At 36.0% G+C, this 23,134-nt stretch overlaps 1 protein-coding gene across 1 annotated transcript in view; it reads right to left on the bottom strand.

The window, feature by feature from the left end:
- The window catches only part of CCSER1 (coiled-coil serine rich protein 1), a 538,501-nt gene that overhangs the window by 219,729 nt on the left and 295,638 nt on the right, over window positions 1–23,134 (bottom strand). The window contains exon 8 of the mRNA XM_041424489.1: window positions 9,917–9,994. Within this exon, the coding sequence (XP_041280423.1) occupies window positions 9,917–9,994 (78 nt within the window). The remainder of the gene's footprint in view (window positions 1–9,916; window positions 9,995–23,134) is intronic.

Raw genomic sequence — 23,134 nt, 5'->3', positions numbered from 1 at the left:
AATCAATGGTAAGAGTAAGGTGTACAACATGTTAACAAACATATAAGACAGATCTCAACTGGATTCCGGAGAGGAAAAAGAAATAAATGTTACTATAGGACTCCTACAAGCAGTTGTGATAGCAGATTTACTGCAATGCTCCCAGAACTGATCAGAAGCCACTGACCTTCAGATCACAAAAGGCTGTGCGAGAGGGAGCAATAAAATACATCACAGAAAGAGACAGGTATGAAGAACAGTATACATTTTTAATTTTGGATTGTTAGAACTAGATGTGCTGTATCACTCCCTACTGCAATAATAATAATAAAAAAATCTTTCATTAGACTGTTAAGACTTTAATTAAACTAGCATTAAGTTCTTGCCTATGCATACAAAGTATTGATTGTGTATCTTTGAAGCCTGAATAGTACTTGTCACTCATGTGACAAGCTTTCCAGATCACTCCAATGCTAGGTGAGCAAAATAGAAAACTGAGTAATTTTTATTGGTTCATAACACTTCATAAAGTTATAGAAAAATGAAAATAAACCAAAGAAATTATGAAAAAAAGGTATTGGAAGTTATGGGTAATTTCATGGGAAAGCTAAAAACCCAACTCTTTAACACCCAAAACCAAAAGTCACAGGGCGGGGTTGAGTTTTGCACTGAAATGATGGCTGCTTGCAACATCTCTGTGATGCAACAGATACAGAAATAAGCTAGCTCTTTGAGTATTCTGAAGCGTCCTTTCACTGACTTTGGAGGAACAAGCAAAAAGCTTCTTTATTTAGAAACTGAAACTTACTTCCTTCTCACTGGAATCCTGAAAACATGTTTTTAATTCCACTATTCTTCTTTCATTAACTTACACAATTTTTCATAACCCTCTCCATTATCTATATATGTATTTCTTTAAGTGAAATAAAGATCTCTGTGCCAAAAAATCACAATGAAAAATGTTATCTCTATCTTCCTCCAAAGAGCAGTATCTGACAAAGACTGAAAATATTATCATAATAAAGGGAGTGATGAAAGACAGAAGCAAGAGGAAGGCATTTCTATGCTTATCAATGATTACAAAAAGGATTTTTGTTCAAGGAAAGAAGGAAGAGTTGTAACAGGTGAAGTTCAACAAGGAAGGTGAAGCTCAACAGGATAATATGCATGTGCTTGCTTCTGTAGTTTCTTTAAATTACGTATTTGCTACTCAATTGCTTTTACAAGACAATTCCAACAAACACATTATGAACTATGCAATTATACACATAAAGAAATTCCAGGCAGCCTGACCAAAGGGCAAGAGAGAATGCTGAAGGATGACTGTTAGGATCAAAGAAAAGACAATGTGAGACTGAGAAACAGTAACGTCATGTTAACTGGTACACAATCAGCCAACATAATGCAACATCCCCTGTAAAGAAGGTTCATTCACTTTCAAGACTGGCATGAATATTTAGCGGAGTACTTTTGTTTTCAGTTCTGCTCCATGTAGGAATAACTGGTAAAATGTTATTTTTGAATGAATGCAGTATGTCCTCTGTTTGAAATTAAAGCAAAAGGTGATAAATGTTGCAGTTGAGGAGCTGTTCGTATTATATACTATCAGGCCTGACTGAAATGGTGCAGCAAAAAGATTCAAGCATTGTTTCTTGTTAGTAAGAAAATATATAAAAAAGGGTAAAGAATACTGCTGGCACAGCCACCTTCTTATCTCACCTGATAAGTTGGGGGTGTAGGGCACATCCTGGTGAATGAAGTTCTTCTTCGAAGAGGTTACACAGAAGCAACTGACAGTGGCAAATTTCACTGGTTTCTTGCTTAATAAAGCCCTAAACTTTCAATTGCCCTTTCCCATCCACCCCACCCCAACCCTCTGGACAACAACCACAATCCACTCAAGCAGCACAGTCACGCCCAGCAACACGTTTACTTTTCCCCCACTGATTGCTCTCTTAGCAATGTCTCTTAGAAGCCACAGGGAAGTAAGACAGAAAATACAGTAAAGCTATGACTCTAATAGATTAAAAAAATCAGTGTATGTTCTTATAATCAGCTCTTCTGTTTCCTGGGATAAAGCTGGGTAAATTCTGGCCTTCTAAAAGCTTACCAAATATCCTACAGAAATAGTTCTTGAATCCCATGTAAGAATTATGTACATCATTATGAACATTTATCAGATAGACCACATATTGAAAGGTTCTGACCCTGTATTCAAGTCAGTGCAATAGTGTTATTTCGGAAAAGAAAAAATACATGTTTTAAAAAGTAATGGTTTCCTCAGGTTTCCAGGTCTTGAAGACATAGTTTATCAGTCTCAAGAAACAAACATGACTGAAGGATTTTCTTACTCACAGTGAATCACCAATGGATGACTAAGTGCACAAAATGGTAAGAATAATTTTTATTTCAAATAATAACTTTGTCATAGTTTACTAATAATTTATTTATAGATACACTTAATAATGAAGATACTGCCAAAAAAGTGATGTTTGACCGTAATAATACAAATATTATCTTAAGTAGTAGAATTTTGCCAGCAATGGTAACTTGCAGCTCATTTCACATACAGCAGTATTTAATTATATCCGTAAGTGCAGAGTGTCCAGATGTTGCTTTTTAATTTAATAATGATGGAACCAATGAGATGCTGATAGGTTTGTAAACTAAGCCTTCAGAACATGGAGAGTTCCACAGGGCCTTTAAAAACAAACAAAACAAACAAACAAAAAAAGAAAGAAAAGAAAAAAGAAATGAAATTAAATGAAATCTTAGCGAAGCATGGTTTGATGGCAACACAAAGTAAATGAAGAATTACTGTTTCTGCTGTATGCAGTAATGCAGGCAGCACATAATAAAGTTTATTTCACACTAATGATTAACACAACAATGATGTAAGTGACAATGCAGAGAAAAACAGGAATATGACTGATCAGCTTGTGCATGACAACATTCCAGTCAGAAAACCCTTGTGTACAACAGATGCCTGTGTTTTTACTGGAATAAGGTCACCAGACTGAACCATGCTAACAGAGGAAATCTACATGCATCATGCACACAACCTTCAAACATTTCCACATTACAATAAAACTGTAAGGAGATAAGTTTGTAATGAAAAGCAGCCACCCTAAGTGTACTAATGTGGCAAAACCCATACACATTGTTTGTAACGCAGTGGTTATCCATGCCTCATTTCTCAATTTTGTTTGTTGATCTTTTCTTCAAGGTGAAATCAAATTTTTCTCATTTTTGAGAAAATATACTCAACACCTATTGCAAAATTCTGCTTTTTTTTTTTAATAATTGTTGATTTTTGAGCGTATTTTACTAAATTTCCAGTTAATTCTTTTGAACAATATCCAGAAAGTTTTGTGGTGCTATTTTCTGCCCTTACAAACAAAACTGCTAGTATTCAACAACAGAGTCAGCAAGGTATAATCTGGTGGATAGTTTTTTTATTTCAGTCAAATAAACCTATTCAAATATCCTGTTTGTCAGTGTCCTTCTGCTTTCTATCCTTAATGTAACAGGTCACAGTGGATGTAGTAAGAACACACTATTAATTCTAGGGATTTCTGCTCACTTAGTTCCTACTGAGAGTAGTCATGAACTGATTTCTTTATAATAGAAATAATGAAACTAGAACATACTGCAAATATACTACTGCAAATAAATTTTGCTAAGTCATACTCAAAAGTACCGCACAAAAATCAAAGAAACAAGACAAAAATTCTAGATGGATAAATTTAAGTGAAAAAGCAAACTTCTGGAGAAGTCTAAGGTGGAGACAGTGATGGAGCTAAAGCAGAAAAAGTGGCAAGAGCTCTGTCTGAACCCAACAAAACTTCTAGGATGAAAAATTAGGAATATCTAAACAGCTTCCTTTTCTTCTCCCCTTATTCCTCTCCCCCACCCCAAGACATCTAATCAAAATTAGTAAGTTCAGTCAATACTTCAAAGTACCTCATATTTGATTGTGCTTTCAAAGCAAGATAGCAGGAGCATAACTGCAGATACAAAGACCGAAGGCCATGACAGAAAAACGTAGAATAAACAGAAAGATTTGAAACTTAAAAGGCAAGAAAAATACTGTTATTGAAAATTATATTACAGGAAAATTGGGGGTTTTTTAAGATCCAGCAGTTACTAGTACTATATTAATTTTGAATCTGCGAGGAAACTGAGTTATAATATCATCATCATATTACTACAAATATTTAAACAGCACAGAGCTTATCTATACAAGCATCCAGAAGCCCACTTACATGCCACAAATCAAAACTGAAGATCATTCACATCAATTAAGCATAACTGCAGAAGAAAGATTTCATTGTTCCTTACTCCTGAAGATGGCAAAATTAAATGCAGCATACCCTGCTGATAATCAGCCACAGAATGAAAGTGTCTTTATCATATGGCACACCTCCATTTCTGTTCCAGAACCCATTTACTGCTGAAGTTTCTGTGAAACCCTATTATCACTTTTCATATAGCACCACAAACACCAAACCCTCAGCATGAGCATTTATCCTCCAGCGAATTTGGCACCAGTAACTTGAACTGGTTTTCCCTGTCATGAGCAGGTGCAACAATTCATTCCTTCCATGACTTGGTGGTTAAATGTAATTGAGACACTAAGTATGTAGAGGTTTGATGGTGAAGTAATGTGCTTCATAAGGGCTGGTGGAAGGCAACTATTAAATCCAAAATAAGTATCTTTCTAGTTTGACATCATCAAAGTTTGATAATTTGCACACACAACACACCCAAAAAACCAGATTTTGAAATGATATTTTGAAGTTGTATAGTAAAAAATGGAGATTGGACATGAGAAGGAGAGAAAATGAATGCTAAAGGAAGTTGTATGAAAGGATGTAGCATATCAAGAACAACTTGGTTATCCAGATATTAATAGGTACACAGACATACAATCAAAGCAAATACTGAAATGGTTAATGGCTGGTTTGATTTCTAAAGATTTTTTAAAGTAATTTTGCATTAGGAAAAGATATATTATGCAAAAGTTTTTATTATTTCCCTGTATACATGAGACTACAAACTAAATAAAATAATGGGACTAAATAAAAACATGGAGAAAAATAACCTAGGAGTAAAATACAACAGCAGATGGACATCAGTCTCCAAGGGAAGGAGTAGAGGCAGAAGTAGGATGCATTTTCCAATTTAGGTGGCAAAACACAACTCACTTCAGGCTGCAACAAACTACACAGATACTTAGGGCAGGAAAATATTTAGATTAGACTGGAAAGTTCAGGAAGTTCAACTACTTCAGTATTCCCTGCCTTCCTGAAGGAGAGGTCACAATGCAACGCAGTCCCTTCACAGGTCCATAACCCATGCAGGCTGGCTGGCTGCTGGGGAGGAGCAGCAGCACAGCAGAAAGGGGCAGGTAGAGCACACACCTCCCTGTCTTCCACTTCGTCCCAATCAAACCCAGAGGCTCTGCAGAAGGCAGTGCCCAGGTTTTGAGAAGTTAAGGGAGGCATGCTGTCCAAGGTAATGCACAGCAAGCTACAAAACAAATACCCTAAAATATGTATCAGTATGGATTTCAATACTGCATGATGGCACAGGTGATAAAAGTCAGTGCCTTCTTATCTGTCCCACAGCACTGTTGTAAACACAGTGCTGGTGATCACACAAGAAAGGTAATTTTTGTCTGTAGCTGTGCAAACCAAACTGCAGCAGACTGACAGCGGCAGTACACACAAGTTTGTTGTCTGAGACATCAGAAGCATCGTACAAAATGTAAGGACCACTATATTGGAAAGAATGCTCATTAAATGGGGAATGAGTTTAGGACCAGTCTAAAGCCTGTTTACATCAGCTTCAATCTCAGTATGAAAAACAAAGAACAAACAGAATAGCAGTTTACAGATATGAAACCCATAATGTAAGCAGAAGGCAAAAACAGAAAAGGCATTGCAGAAATCATGTCAGCTCTAAGGAATTTCTACTTTGTGGAGAATAAAATTAAGTACCAACTCTTTTAATCCAAAGGCTGATAAAGATTGACAAAGTAGGGCTGAGTTGTACTTCCCTTGGTGACAGAAATAAGAATTGTCCTGTGATTGTTTGATTCTGTTTTGAGACACATTTTAATGAAAGCTAATTAGCAGTAGCTCATGCTGCAGAGTGCTTGTGTGATGCCTGCATGATAATTTGGACTTCCTCTTTTGCTGGCAGCCATTATTAGATTTGTATTCTTTAACATGATCTTGCAATCAGTCCCAGTGCTAGCTGACTGCATCTATTCCTCTTCCGGTCCATTTTAGCAACCTGACCAACATGAAAGAAATTCTTCCTTGATCTCTCAATAAAAGAAAACTTTGCAAGCACAGGAAGGTGAAGGAGGTTAAACTGGCATTGATTATTGAAGACACAATAATAATTTATTATTTAGCAGCCTCTACATCAATCTGTTGCACACATGGCTCTTTCTGCAAGACTCCCAACATGTTTTAAATTATTCTAAGTAAAGATATTGGAAAACAATGTTGAATAAATGTATTATTTATTAATACATTTATTCTATTACTCTATTATAAGATGAGGATTCCTTGACATGCTGCACTTGAAAGCAGCAGGTTTGTAGAAACCCTGAGTGCCTCCCAATGTATTCCCTGGTATATATACAATAGTCATGTTGATATTTTACTTTCAATTTCCTCAAGTAGCAAAGTTGTCATGCTATTCACTTAAGGACACTAGCATTTCTCATCATGGAAGACCCTCTTTTGTCCTTATCAGAAACTACTTTATGTTTTAATTCCGTAGTTAAGTTTCACATTAAACTGTTTTAATACAGAAAAGACATTAAGCAGTTTGCTTTCCAGTTCAAGCTCAGTTTTTTATGAGAAACATTATCTTTACTGCTACAGACTTTATCTTCTACTTGCTTACTACAACAGTTCTCTAAAGTAATTTCCGCTGAGAAATCTCCATGTGCTGTATTGGGAAAAAATCAGAGCTCTATCAGAAATATTATCCAACAATTCAAAGCTATTGCAGGACATTGCATTATCCAAACTTTACTGATCACCTTGACAGTCAAATTCTCACTGTAATTATGTTATAGCCACTAAAATAAAATATATTTTAACGACTTCCATTCTGGTAACTGCTCACACACTTACCCAAAACACTCATTCAGTACTGTTTATACTTTTTCAGAGCAGTCCACAGAAACAAGAACATTTCCTCTCTGTGAAACACTTCACTTTCTCCTTCTTCACCCATTCCTTCCTAAATATAGACTCGCCTCCGGCTTTTTTTATTACTGTACACCCTACGGACAAAAGGATTAACTCCTCATCTAAGCCAAAGTCAGAACTTCCATTTACTTTTAATGACACATCTAAATGAACTCCAAGGCTAAAGAGCTGTCTCAACTACTGGAGGATGTCCAGAAATAAAAAAAAAATAATGAAGGAGTGCTTTATTTTGGGGACTAACTTGTCTCAGTTTTCTCAGCTGTAAAACAGGTACCTCAAGATTACACAGTGGAACAAAAGAATATATGAGAATAAAAACCAAATCACTCATAGAGGCATTGTTTTAAGCATTTCTGAATTATTACACTGTGTAGTGTATATCAATATTTATACTACATTAATGAAATAATGCTATGCAAATTCCTGGTAGCACATTTATACAACTACTATTAGCTTCTAAATTTGAATTAAGGAAAAATAAAAATGTGAGGACATTTCTGTCTGGAGTTGGTTTTTTAAATTAAAGCAAATTAAAGCAGCAAATTTGTAATGATGAAATTAAGTTAAATTTTCTGCTTACCTCTTAAATCAGATCTGAAGTATTAAATGTACACTATTCTCAAAATGTGTAACTAATGGGGTGAAAAATACATCTTGTATTCTCTGATCTGTTTTGTATTTTTCCATTTAATCGAATTTCATATTATCACAATATTCTTGTAGTTTTACACACTTACTGACATCCTGAATAAAATAATGTACAGATACTACTTGCAACAGTTACAACTTGTTCTTTAAAATCTCATGCAAAAGCAAAGAATGTAAATGTAATTGCCACTTGGATTCAACAGAAACACAGCTGATCTAATCATTAATAGCTATCCTTTACAGAAAAGCTGCATAATCTGATAAATAAAAGAGCAAGAAGGTTAAACAGTATTGCAAAAAGTGCTAACACTATTTATTTGCACATTCCTCCTCACTGAGTCCACCTCATTGTGATCACAGCAGGCTTGTGTTATTCCTGTAAATTCATTCAAATTTCTCTGCTATTAATCCCTTGCAACTGAATTGTCACAAGAACTCTGTACCACACAAATACAGGTGAAGCATTGCTCCATACAAAAACATTCAACATTTCCTTTTATTCCTGCATTGCAACAGACTGTATGAGATAATACATTATTGAAAATTGACAAGGTAGGAATTTTATTAGGGAAGGCTGAAAAATATGTTCCACTAATTGAAGAGAATTACACTAAATAAAAGGATTTATTTAACTTATTGTCGTTATTATAACATTTAACACTCAAATCTGAGCCAGAAAATTGAACCTGTTTGGGAGAGGAGGCTCTAATGTTATTTTTTACTCCCAGCAAACTCCAAGGGAACACAGAAGGGAAGAAAAAAAAAGGGAAGAAAAGATATAATCTGCTAACAGCATGAATCCCTGCAGCATGAGTACCATATATTTGATTTGGGAGAAAACAACCAAAAGCATAAATCACATTGCTTAAAAAACACCAGACAAACAACATAACACAAAAATAAACAAAACAACACCAAAAAATCCCCCAAACTTTACCTATTTCCTGTTCCCATTTTCAGTGGAAGAATTTTATTTGACAACTAATGCATAAGAAAGTATTGTGAAGGATAACTGGTCACAGAAAGAGTGGATCTCATATGGCAATACATAAAAATGTTTTTAAATATTTTTGAATATTCTGGATTTTTCAACGGTAACATATACACACCTCAGAGTTTCAGTAAATTCCACCAGACATGACTTCACAGACGCAGTAGAATATAAGGGCTCATGTTTGGTAACCCACAAAAAAGAAGTTAGTGCAGATAAAACTTTTAATATTAAAGTGTGAAATTTTAATGTTTCTATTCACAGACGATAGAACTTTAATGCTCCACTGACACAGAACTAAAAGGAAAATTTCAAAACCTGTTTTATAACCAGAGGTCTTTCCATAAACTTGAATCAGCTTGTAGATCTATATCAATGCACAAGCACAGCACTACTTTGCAGAAGAGGTGTTTTAGAATTATTTTTAGACTTTGCACAAGTCCCAGAATGGAACTGTGTGAAATGTTCCACAAAGATTATTCAAGAGGCTCATGTGAGGATCTCTTACATGTATTCAAGCAATGCCACACACAGACAGAATGTTTCCATTTAGAAGAACTGGGGAAATAATATTTCTACAGTTAAGGAATCTTCATTGACTGTGTTCTTGCATGAGTATACATATTATCAATACACATTCTAGGAGAAATTCTGGCAGATGCTCTTCAGGAAACAGAATTTTAACACCACTTGGCAAAACTGTGCTTATTCCATTACCTTTCAATTTTCAAATCTTGTTTAGACAGCATATGACAATTCTAAACATAATAACCTCATTAACTGTCAGAAAGTGTGCAAATAAAGACTGAAAAAAAATTACAAAGCACTAATACATACCATCCACATTCATTTATGCAAATTCTCAGCTCTTCATAAAGCCTAAAATTAACAGGGCATTGGTGTGCTGGCAGGCAGTTGTAATTATCTTCTCATGTTTCTGAAGGTACTTTAGAATCACCAAATCCATGCATGGACACAACAACAGCAGAGGCAAACCAGCTGACAGAAGTCTGAACACCCACAAACATGATAAGAAAAAATACTGTTTGATACAGCTACTTACATCATGGCCTGTGAGTTCTGTCTGCGTGGATTTATCTGCTTGGGAAGCCAGAGCCTTCTGAAAGCACTGAGCCTTTTCCTGTAAAACAAAATAAAATTGCCTAGGTGAGTCATGTTTTTCCTCACTGGGCTTTGCAGCTCCAAACATCCAGACAAATTCGAAACTTATGCAAGGAGAGCTGGTAAGAAATAGATTTATTATGGCGCTATTCACACTAGGAGGTTGATTTTCTTCCTATTATATGCTTTTATAAATTTATCTTTCTCTTAAACAGAGGGTGGACTCAGGTGCTCCAACTCTGTGGTACAGCAGGGCCCACAAGAAGGATGGCACTGAGACAGACAGGTACGAAGCACTGAGCAGCTGCAGGGACTCCAGCAAATATCAGCACCACTGCTATAGCAAAGAAATAATTTACTTTTTTAAAACATCAAGGAATATGCAAACTTGCAGATCCCAAGCCTGGGATGACTTCTGCTCCCCCCGACAGAAACATGTTACCAAATCCTAAGCATTTCTAGGGAATTGTCTTGGTTTCTGCTTTTCCCATCCTTGTCCCTCTGTACCTCAATAATTTTTGGAAGTGTGGCATGGAATCTCTGAACAGGCTTGAGCAAAAATATCTGGCTGCTTTGACACAAAAAAGCCTGGATTCTGATACTTCATTTGAAACTGATCACTAAGCTTGCTGATCCTCATCAAGCCCTTGAGCATATTATTTTACTTTCCAGGAGAAGGTATTTGATAAAACAACTCTAAATACATGGGGTAAGGCAGGAAAAGGCACACAGGAGGGGAAGGAGAATGTGAAGTTCTTTACTGCATTGATTTATGTTTTCCTGCTTACTGATTCAGTTTAATTTTTCAGTTGTATCTGTAAAAAATGCTTACCTTGAACTCAAATTTCTCAAATGTACAAAATATAATTGAATGCTACTGACAGGAATGTATTACAATAAAACAGAATTTGTTTAAATTGAATTTCAAGTTAATTGACACTCAAGTTCTCATATTATTTGATTCAAGGCAAGGTATGCACATCCCTACATTGAGTAAACAGCAGAAAGAAGTCAATCCCTCAGTGATCCTTATCTCCAGTATTTCAACCCTTTACATAAGGGTTGGGGGAAAGCATAATTCAGACTGATCTCTTCAGTTGTACAAAACACTTGAGCCCAAATTTGCTGATGTAGCAACCAAGTTAAAACTGAATTAACAGAAAAGGAAATCCTAGTTCTCACAGAAATGGTTTGTCCTCTTGAGGTTTGAATTTACTAGTCCATTACCTAGCTCACTTTTACATGTTTAGAAAACAGGCATTATGATATATCTACTATCTTATTTTACCACATTTTACTGCTCAGAAACTCCATGAATTTTCAAGTTACTAATACAGATACTGGGTGTTCAAGTAACACAGCAATTGGGGCAATACCATCGTTAAGCTGTGTATCTGATCAAATGTAGCATTTCTGTTCTTTCTGTATGGATTCACAAATATATATTTTGAAAAAGCAGAGAGAGAAAAAAAAAACAGAATAAATTCAAATATTCATTAAGGCAACAAGTTAACTGGGAAAGCTAGAAAGGTTGGAATAACATTTTTTTTTTCCTTTCTCAGAGTTACTCCTTTTACTATGTATATGCAGTGACATCCACTTTTAACATATCCAAGTTCTGACTCCATATTAACATGGTAATCCTTTTTATTTACTTTTATTCACCTAACCAATAAAATAGGAAAACCTGAAAACTTCTAGGTGTCCAGGTATTGGAAAAGAAAGTTTGAAACTAAAACCCTTTTCTTTCTTCTCCAGTATAGCAAAATAGAAAATGAAAGATTTTTACAAGCCAAGCAGCATGCTTTAACATGGATTCAGAACAAAGGAGTTACCTGGGCATCTATTCACACAACAGCCTTCTACTACCCTCACAGCATTACTCCTAAGGATGATTACTATTATTAGGTAACATTTTAAAGCAATTTTTGAAGTTTTTTCAAGTCCTGAAACTTCCTTGAGACCTTCTTGCCATTTTATAAAAGACAAAAATTTCCTTCTTTTAGAGGCTTCCTAGTGAAATTGAATAATTATTTACTTTTTCCACAGGTGACCCAGTCCTGCTTTATGCACTTTCTCTGTGTATCTGAGAGGAGTCAACTCCCTTTTCTCTAAGATATTACATAGTAAAAAGACTGCAAACAGATCTTTCCTTATCCTTTTTCTTTACAGGGTAAACAAAATAGGTATCTTGCCTTTCTAAAGACTAAGAAGGGACCAAGTAATTTATTAAAAAAATATTTTTAGGATCAGCCAAAGTACTTCTAGGTGACTTTTTTAAAAGTGAGAGCATTAATGAGCACATTTTCTTACCATTCTGTGTGTTGTTATTGCTTCTTATTAAAACAAACAGCACAAAAGTACATTTGTAGGTGACACAGATAAGAGCATGGAAAACTTTTATTCCCTGGGTTGATCCTAATTAGCGAAAAGGCAGGAAGAGCTGATGGCTGTTTTAACAGCGACATTGCCAGGCACATTCATTGCACCCCTGTCTCTGAAGTACCTGTGTGTGTGTGCGTATCAGAGTGTGTGTTTCGAGGGGAGAGAGAGAAAAACTACATGGAAGGACATTTTCTCAATCACTGCAGCTGCTTCAGTTATTGAGATTACTGACTGAGGTATTTAAACAACTACAATGAAAAGCATTAGACCATGACTAATAAAGATCATGTTTTTCTCTATTTTTTCACATGGGAATAAGTTCATACATAGTTTATATCTCAAACTAGCTCTGGTACAAGTGTCACAGTTTGAATACTTACTATTTTATTACCATGTTTGTAATGAGTCACCAGAAGGTGCTGAAATAAGAAGACAACAGATATCAACTGCTAACTGATGCAAGTAAAAATATTACAAGTAAAACAGAAAAGTGAAATGTAAGATAAAAAAGTAAGAAAAGTAAGACAAAGAAAACTACTTAATTCTTCGCCACTGAAAGGCAAATAGGAAAAAAGTAGTTACTTAGATTTAGGGAGGCGGTAAGGGTTGATATTGATACATCTTGAAACATGACATTGGTTTTCTAAAACATTCCTTCTCTGAACAGGAGAGTATCAAAACAATTTTCACAGCTTTGACTGAGAACATGTTGAAGTTATTTTTTGTGACTGTTTTCTTATTCCATTCCCTACCAGTGACAGCATGGTGACCACTTGTGGTGCTTTGTCTAATTGCAAATTCCGAAGAGAAAATGCTTATTATTTCAAATTATCTCACATGGTCACATTAAATCAAGGAGCAAAACCTACTGCTCTGGCTATTTTAAAGGAAAATTCTACTGTCCAGTAGAGTTGTGGCTTTCATCCTCATGGATTATATTTTGTGTAGTAGATAGCATATTAAATATTTTTTTTCCTAATGGCTGTTTCACCTTTATTGTTACTTAGTTTAAATAGAAAATATATTAACTTTTTACCTCTGTCTGCTATAGTCTGTACAGATTATTCTAAGAGTTTATGAAAATAAAAGTGGTGTTTTAACGTTCTGTCTCAGCATACATCCAGAACAGCCTCCAACAGCCACTAACACTGCAGTCAGATTTACAACTTAGATGTGATTATTTCCCTTAACTCAGGCCTTAACCCCTCTGAGAATAACAACTTATGTTCACCACAGAACTGGGGAGAAAAATCTTTTCTTCAGAAGACTTATAAAAATGCAAAGTCTTTTAATTCTGATGTGCTTTGGGATTAAACTTAATCAACAGCAGCAGTTAGGCAGGGAGCAAAGGGATAACAAGTAAAAAAAAACCTGCTTTCCACCATCTATTCTACCTAATTTACAGACTACAATAAGCTACAGAACTGACTTTATGACAGCTATTTCCATAGAAATTGAGTCCCTATTGGTTTGAGTCTCAGTTTGGGAAGAAAACATACGATATCCAGCACAGCTCCAGCCATCAGCTGCGGTACAGCTGAGTCACATCACACTTGAAAACACTTTATGAAGCCCAGCAAAAAGCCCAGCTGTCTCTTGAGCACAGCACGAGAAATCAGCTACAACTCGGTTCAGCTATCCACACATAAATGTACTATGAACTGAGGTGCTAAATAGCCACAACAGATTTAGAAGCATTACTCTGGAACCACAGTGACAAACAGGTGTGACCATCCCCAAGGGGACTATCCCATTGATCATGAGAAAAACGTGAGAAACTCGTTGGGAATGCATCCAAGTAAGCACAAAGGCAGGTTTCACTGAGGGTTACAGTGCTGTCAAATCACTGTAAACAACAAACACCAAAACTACACAGAATTTCCAAGAACATTCTATTGCTTTCACTTAGGACTCTTAAACCAAAAAGTTTTTCAGTTTTTACATTATAAGGCTTTTGTAAAACACGAGGCAAATTTCAATGCATATGGTAAATATGGCATCTGCAATGAAAGACAGAACAACTTCTGCTTTGACTTCAATCAGATCATGATATCCAGGTATGACTCAAGAAGGGCTAAGACAAGCCTGTCTCCAAGCAGTTTGTAATACTTCAATAATTAGTTACTGCCAAGTCTGAACACATCTAATGAAAAAAGACAGTTTCTAAAAATGCAATCGCTCCATAATAGGTCTTTGAAGATCAACAATATTTAGCAAGGTTTAAAATCTCTGACGGAGTTATAAGTCCTGCTGTAGACTTGCCAGCCAACCCTACAGTACTGCAAAGGTTTACTAGATCCTAACCAGAGAGGATTATTACTGTTTTAAGTTTTGAAAGCCTTATAATCCCAAGTACTGCCTTAAACTTTTCATCCCCAAGTTCTGCAACATAAAAACTCTTCTCTTTTGCTGAGTGCTGTATCACCTTACAAATAAAAGATTACTCCCAACTTTGAGAGCCCAGTCTATCTAATCAGAAAAACACACAAAAAGTGAATCTCCTAGCCCACCGAGCTGACAAATATCAGAGACAGAAAAACAGTCTTTAAAATGGTCTGTTCTGACTCATTTATTTGACTGGAAGGTGCTGTGCTTTTAAATTTGCCACTAGCATTCATATATGTGCTGCAAAATTAAAAACAAATGTTTACAGGTATGCAAGATTATCTCAGAATTTCAGAACAAGGATTTTCCAAATACACCTGAGTTTTTAAGTTATTTTTCAAAAGCATCCTGGCAAGATGCTTTAAAACATGGCATTAAACAGTGGGAGGTATCTCTTTATTCCATGTGAAAAAAACCTCTATTTAATTTCTTGGATTAGGAGAGTTTCTTGACAATAGATGTATTTTGATTAATTATTTACTGTTCTATCTGTTGCATCAACAGAATGCTAAATTATTATCATTCATGATTTTATGTTTTAAGCAATACCTGTATACTGTTTGTCTCTATCACTCAGTCATTCAGTAAATCTGAACAGCAAGTTGTCATTTCCTTACTGATTATGGCTCCCATGACTACTTTTAGATATACACCTATGTAAACATGTCACTAAAAAAAATAGAGGAACTTTTTCTCCTGATCACATCTCAAAAAAAAAATAAAAATCACACACTCACATATGGCCCAGAGATGGCCATGCGTGCTTTGAATAATGCAATGCAATAAAAAATTTATATGGTCACACTCTGTGAATAATATGGCCATAAGGAATGATGCTAATCCTAACACCCTAACAACAAAAACAAAAAACCAAGACCTGAGAAAGTTATTGGAAGGAAAGGAAACAAAAGCAGCTGTGCAGTCATAACCCTTCAAAAGGTTGACATATCAATTACAGGAGTTCATGTAGAAATTATCTTTACAAATAGTCTTGAACCTTTAATAAGCATTGTTGTTAGTTTTGTGTTGTGGTTGCACCCAGATGTCCAAGAAGATACTACTGAGTCTTATAGCAGCTCATCTAATAGAGAAGAGTATCTCCTTCAACCCATATATCCTTGGGTTATCACTGCTGCACCAACTGCTGGGAACACCTAGACAAATAAAATAATGTCCCAAAATATAAACCACCCAACAGACATGATGAGAAGACATTATTACCCCAGTTTGATATCTCAGAAATGGTGATACTGGGACACTAAGCCTTACACAGCAGCAAAACACAAAAAAACCCCCCACATTAGCACAACTGACTTGATAATCCCACAAATATTTGAAGAAAAATATTCAACAGGTGATATGTTTTTTAAAGTCATGTGAAGCCACATGAAGAGTTATGGAGTGCTGCATAAATATGTAGCCCAAATCTTGTGTCCTGGAAAAGTAGACTTCCTCACACCATTAAATTCAACACACTCACTTTCAGGCTAGGAATTTTTGGGGTCAGTTACCTTCTCAGAGCCCACAGCAGAGGAGTATTCACTACAACACTCAATTGGAAGATTACTGCAAAGGAGAGCTGAGCTACACATTAGGGTTCAAAGATTCAACTTGCACACCACTGATTCTCAGCGCTTTTACACAGCATTTTTATCTAAATGGACATCACAGATTGGCAGTGGAATTCTCTTCAATTAGTGCTCTCATTTACTTAACTGAACAGTATTAAATAAGATATGAAACAATTTACCAGTTTTATACACACCAGTTTTTGCCCTTTCATGTCTAAAGTACTTAATAATCAAAAATAAACAAAATCCATTTAAATCCATTTAAGTTCTGCTCTTCTTATATTTACTAGCTGAAAATGGAGATGAGACAAAGTCTCTAAATAAACTGCTTGCAAACTCATGTTCAGGTTTTTCAGAAATAGCTGCAACTTAGAAAACTGTACTCCTTGAAAAAGGATATAAAAATATTTATTTCAAGTGTTTCTTTCATGGGGGTTGCATATTACCTTTCTCTTTCATATTACCTTAGCATGAACTAACTAAGAACCTGGATAGGAAAATATGGATTAGATAGATTTTTCCTGCCCTTCTGCTTTCACTGAAATATACTGCAATAACATCACCTCTAGGTGGTATGTTCATGATTCAGCTGGCAGAGTTATGCTGACACACATACACAAAGCTAACATGTACATGGACAAAAACCTACTAAATTTAGTTAAGAAAGGAAGCACTGTTTATAACGTTGGGTTTTATTCTTAATACCTTTTCAGAGCAACCACATTTATCACTTTTATGGTGTACATGACTTTAAATGCTGCCAGGTTCTGCATGGGTACACAAACAGAATTTCAGTCTGTCCAAAACATCTGTTTTGAAAGGGTTGGAGTTATTTTTTGTAACTTCTTTCATGTTTTTTTTGGTGAATATCATTGTTCATCAAAATAAAAACTCTCTGCTTAAACAAACACAGTACAATGTAACAGCATTATCAAAATCCCATAGCATTACTAACAGATGATTCTGCAAAATATTTAATGTAAGGTTTTACTTGGGGAAGCTGTTTTATTAACTTTTGAAATTATCAAAGGCATTAGTTAACTTTTTGTTATGTTTTTCTTCCCTACCTACCATGTGAAACACTAACATCCTTCAGGTCTCTAAGAGGAGATATTTACATACATATCAAATATTCCAAATATTTCTGTTGGTTTGAGGTTTCCTTTGCCTCTGTGCATAGAGGGATGTTGGTGGGATGTGATTCATGTCAGCGACAGTCACTTGACGCAGAGATTTAACAGAACATGCATTAGACAGAGTGCAAGAATCATTAAATCACCACAGTCCAAATTGCAACTGTTGTTTATTGAAGGCTTCTGGCATTAATTAAACCTTACACAGCTAAGCAGTTACAATAATTTTACAGATTGCTGTCCTGAGGAATGAGATTCACAATTGTGGCATTAGGAGCATATAGCACAAGGCAATGAGAGTGTCATTTTTAAGTTCTCCCAGCAGCAACTGCATAAGGAAGGCAGATTTTGGTCATCAGTTGGTCAAATGAATAGAGAAAAATAATCCCATAAATCAAATAATTGCTGCCACCATGTAAATCAACAAATCCCTGGACCAATCTTTGTGCTAAATAGGGCTGCGGTTTTATTCACTGATATCAACAACATATAATCCCTGCATCATTGTAAATATATCCAGCCACATTGAAAACAACCCACAGCTGCCACTCTGAGCTGTTGCCCCTATGAATTTATGTCAATTACTCAATAAATTTTGGCAGGTGTTTTGGACAGAACAATGAGTTTGAGTTTAGCATGGCTAAAACAGGATAACTCTTTGACTTGCTTTTGTCCTGCACTGGTGTGCAGCCCATTAAATGTACACATTCAAACGCTCACGCTGGAAGTGATCATGCTGCCTGTGCTTCTAATTATTTTTTTACAATGGTTAAGTCTATCTGGTAGAAGCAACAGAGTGAGTTTCATGAAAATCACTGTCTGGACAGATGAGAAGGGCCTCAGCTGGCAAGGGGCTTCAGCAGGAGCTTCAATCTGGAAGTCAGCCCACAGACAACAGCAGAGAGCAGCACAGCACCTTCTGCCCAGGTAATACTTTGGAGCCATGAAGGGTTTGTAGGGATTTTATGGGAAAGGTGAGGCAAGGAGAATTATAGGGAAACAGAGAGCTTCAATAAAAGACTAAGGAGACATACTCAGGATTTAGCAATAGAGCTCAGGAAAAAGCTTCAGTCACTACACCAGGCACTCACACTGCAAAGACCTTTTCCTGGGCAATTAACTGCTTAAGCAAGGACCAAAAGGCATTTTCACCCTTTATGAACCTTCTCTCATGGGAAGTCACAGCATGATTTTTGCCAGTAATTGACACTGGAACATTATTAAAGTAGATAGCTTTTTACTGTGAGTTCAGGTTCATCATTCATGCCCTCCATTTTTACCCAGTCACCTCAACGGAGACACTGAAAATTAAGTATGAAGCACCTCATATTCAATTCACTAAGACAAAACCAACACACTTCAATATGCATTATCAGGTATTCCAAATAGTATTGCAAGGCCCACAAGTAATTTTCAGCAGCTTTGTACTACTTTGTCTAAGCAGAATAGTTGTGACAAGACTACAAAATTTTTTTTCACTTTTACAACACCAGAGCAATCAGGAAGAGGGGAGCATATCAATCTCCTCTTCTTTCAGACATGTCTTTAATTAACTCAGAAACTTCCCCAATGATAGGAGTTTGACTTTGTGAGAGCTGTGAGACTGTTACAAATTCTACAGCAAATAATTTGGATGCCAGGACTCAGTCAAGCATTTTAGCAGTAACATTTTGACTTCAACCGGTGAAATTAACAAAATACATAGCAAAGTATTTTCATTATAATATAAAAATTTGAGCTTTCCAAGCACCTGCAAATGATAATAACAAGTATAATACTGTAAAAGGAAAGTAACCATTACATTCAGATTTTTGCTATAATGGCTATGCAAAAAGGCAACTGTTGCACAAAGAATTGAAATAGGAATCCTCTTACTACTTCCAGAAGAATTACAGGATCTTCAGGAAAGAGTACTGAAAAAAGATCTGGCTTTTTTTTCTTCCTTTTTAATATATAATTTCTCATTGTTTAAGGAAATGGTGACTAAACCTTTATTTCCCACTGACATATTTCATAAGCAAGACACGTTGCTATGGTCCCCAGACTGCTGCTGCAATCAAACCAAAAAGGATGACTTATAATCATGACCATAAAGCAGCTGTCACATAAAACTGCTCAAAGATGGGAAATCACAACTGAAACTACGATATAGTAATAAAAACATGAGAATTACATTATACAAGTCCAAAGACACACCCTGATACTTCTTATAGTGTTTTTCAGACAAAAGAGGAATAAATTCTCACTTCGTGTCAAAAAATAAGAAGTGAAAAAGAGATGAAGGTGAATCTATGGCACTTGAAAAACATTAAGAGCCAGTTTATACTGTAACATAAATTCACTCTACCAAATAAACCGCCTTTATTGCCTCATAATCAGCCTGTTGGTATGCTATTGTTGCTAACAATTTTTCTGCTAAAATTTTTGCAAGTGTTTTTTAATGCTGTCCCAGTGCTGTCTAAGCTCATTGTGTGTACTTATTATGAAAAATGGATTTGTTTGCAAATGCTGCTCTTAGATAAGCCAGTGTTGCCGAGGAAGATGCTTCATTTCTCAACACACACAGAAGACAGATGAATCCTTTCTGTTGGCCAAAGACCAGGGATTCCCTCTGATATCCAAGTGTAAACCAAAAAAGACAGCTTTGAAACAAAAGCACTTTCAAAGTAGGTAGGCTGAAAGATGCAATGAATGGCTGCAGTAGAAGATGGAGCTATAAAACTACAAACACGGTCCAGTTGCATTGCACCAGTGAGCAGCAGCAATCCTTTTCGGGTTAATAAATAAACAGGTAAAAAGCAGTTCAGGAGATCCCTTGAGCTGCAAACTGATGGACTGGGAGAGCATTGAAGAAAATATTGAATTTCTTCAAATGCCAGCTTTTCTGAAAGCAGCTGCTTGTGGCCACCACTGGAGACAGACAGCTGAAGGGCTGGATAAACCCTGGCACTGACCCAGTACAGGTTTTCTTATTTCATATTCCAAAGACTAACCCAAATTACTCTGTTTTGTATGACTACAATATCAGACTCCCAAGAACCCAGCTCATATTGTTTCAATGCGCAAGAAAATTGGTTTCCTCTGCTTTTCATCCAGTCATTCCATGTTTCCTAAAAACTAAAAGATAATTTGTGTAGACACAATAAAACCCACCCCTTTAAACTAAAAGAAATCCAGACAACCTATTTTATCCTGTAACTCTTCGGGAACCATATGGCAACTCTCTCTCAATTTTCAAAATTTCAAGCTGAAATTAAAGTTATCAAACATGCTAAAGAAACAGGGGTTCTATTAACACAGAAGTGAAAAGAGACTCTAAAAGACCCTCAAATGGTGCATCCAAAAGCTAGGAGCAAAAGCATTTACCTGTGAGACCTTGGGGTTTGCAACCCCTGCCTCTACACCATGCCATTGCTATTTGGTTCAGATTTCTGTTCTCCTCAGAAACCTCCTGCACTGTCCTCTCTAAGATATCTGTAGATTTAGGAATTAAATATCACCTACAATCATTAAGTGCAAGCAATGTAAAAAGCTAATCCATTTTTTTTCCATTGATATTTTTTTTTGTTTTGTTCATTGATAAAAGTCAAAAAAGGTAAAAATCTTGATTTTGCTCTTTTCCTTAAATAGGTTTTGCAGAACATAAATTAGACTATGTCCTTCTGGGGTTTTGAGGGGCTTTTTTTCCCTATCCAATTATTCAATCCATTTGTTTCCTGATTTTCTGGTATCGAAACTCAAACTGGTTTAAGAGACCAACAACTCAGAACACCACTGAACTCTCAAAGTCAGATGTATATGAATAAACTGGTTCAGATTGCTGCCTATTTGATAATCACAGAAGGTTTGACATTTTTGTGTCTTGAGCATTTATGGCACATTATTCCATTCATGGCAACCAAGAGTCCCATTCCTCCGAATACAACTCATTTACAGAAGACTGTCACATGTCTATTTCCAAACTGCATAAAAAGTGAAATACAAAAGCAGAAAATAAAACAGAATTACTTGAGCAAACATCATTTATAAAGTACAGATATGGTAGATGTAACTTGTTTTCAGTGGAAAATTAGCTGAGTTTCTCATGAGTTCTATGGAATTTCTCAAGTAGACTGTCTTAAGCTTTCAGGTTCTTCTAGCTATTTGTTTTAGAAATGCTGAAGAAAAAAAATGGACTTGTTATTTACCACTCTATATCAAAAATGGAAAGCTTGAAAAGTGATGTAGTGTTCAATAGTCTCAGGAAGAGATGTTCAGTTTGTTCTGTTTACACTGTTTTTTCCAGCATCACTTACAGAGACAGTATTTGCTTTCCTGTCAGAACATGCATACAAGCAGAAATAAAGAAAGAAGCTATTTTTTTAAGTGTTCAAATTGTACCCAACCTGCGAAAGATTTAATTATTTTTGGGAGCCTAAGTCTCCAATTCTACCACAGTCACTATGGTAGACATTACAAACAGTGAATGTTCCTTTTTTTCTGTTCTTGTGAGTGTATTTCATTTCTATCCTAGCCTTAGCTTGTTTTCCTGAGGCACTCCAGAGATCTTCCATGACAATTGATCCTATATATTTAGCTCAGCCCCATTCATATGCGTAAGTTTTACCTGCTCGAATTAGTTCCATTAGTTGTTTGTTTTGTTTATTTACTGGTCCTGTTGGAGGCCACTACACAGGCTCACAACTAGAAGGAAACCACACCAGGCAGAGATGTAATCGAGGAACTTACACAAAACACAAGGCATGGGCAACACAAATCATTTTTGGCCAGTGGAAATAAAAACTGGGGTTATAAGAGAACTTCAGACCATCTTCAGTACTACAGCTCAGGTGGTATTATTCAGGCTGGTGTAATTTGTGTAGTCTTTACACTGTTAAAGAGACCAAGTAACACATTTTATTCCACTGATAAAAAACAGGGAAAATGAAAAAAGCAACATAGCTCACAACTTTCCCCCCAACTGCACATGCAGCTTCCTCATTATCAGTGATCAGGATAGTAAAGAATTGGACTCAAATGCTACAAAACCAAAATTCTGACACAAAATTATCAGTTCTATTCATCTGAGTTCAATTCCTCTTTTTTCATATGTGCTAGATTTGAGATGACCATCTCTTTTACTCCTTGCTTTCCACTTCTGTCCTTGGAGACCTGTTCCTTCCTTAATTTGTATCTTTTCCTGGTCCTTTCTTTCCTTGCTAGGAAATGGCTAATAACCTTTGTTCTTTTTCTGCCCCTGAGACACTTGGCTCTTCCCTTTAGACTTCAATCTCTGATGCATGCAACCCTGAAATCCAAGGTCTCTCCCCACTGCAATAACTTCAGCTCAGGGGCAGCCAGAAGAGTTGGCTTCTGAAGTGCCAGAGTTGCCATCTTTTTTAAAGTTCTTTCTGATGAAGTAAAGGTGTTGCAGAGGGGACAAAAAATGGAGTTCACTTCACTGCAAAAGCTATCTCTGAAATGATACTTTCATGGCATTAGAAGATCCTGAGGCCTGAAAATACAAACACAGCACCTTTGTTATTCTCTTTACCTTTTTTCTTTCTTTTTCCCAGCAAGGAGAGCACCTGTTTTCTCCATCACAGGATAATTTACAAACTGAGTATATTTGCTTTATATTATGTCCTAAATGTGGATCTAGACTAAGAACTCTTCAGAGGGCAGGATGATGTCCCTCACTTTCTG

This window comes from Onychostruthus taczanowskii, unplaced genomic scaffold (assembly GCF_017590055.1).
Source record: "Onychostruthus taczanowskii isolate IOZ18803 unplaced genomic scaffold, ASM1759005v1 scaffold82, whole genome shotgun sequence".
Lineage (NCBI taxonomy): Eukaryota > Metazoa > Chordata > Aves > Passeriformes > Passeridae > Onychostruthus > Onychostruthus taczanowskii.
This window is presented reverse-complemented; position numbering and strand designations above follow the sequence as displayed.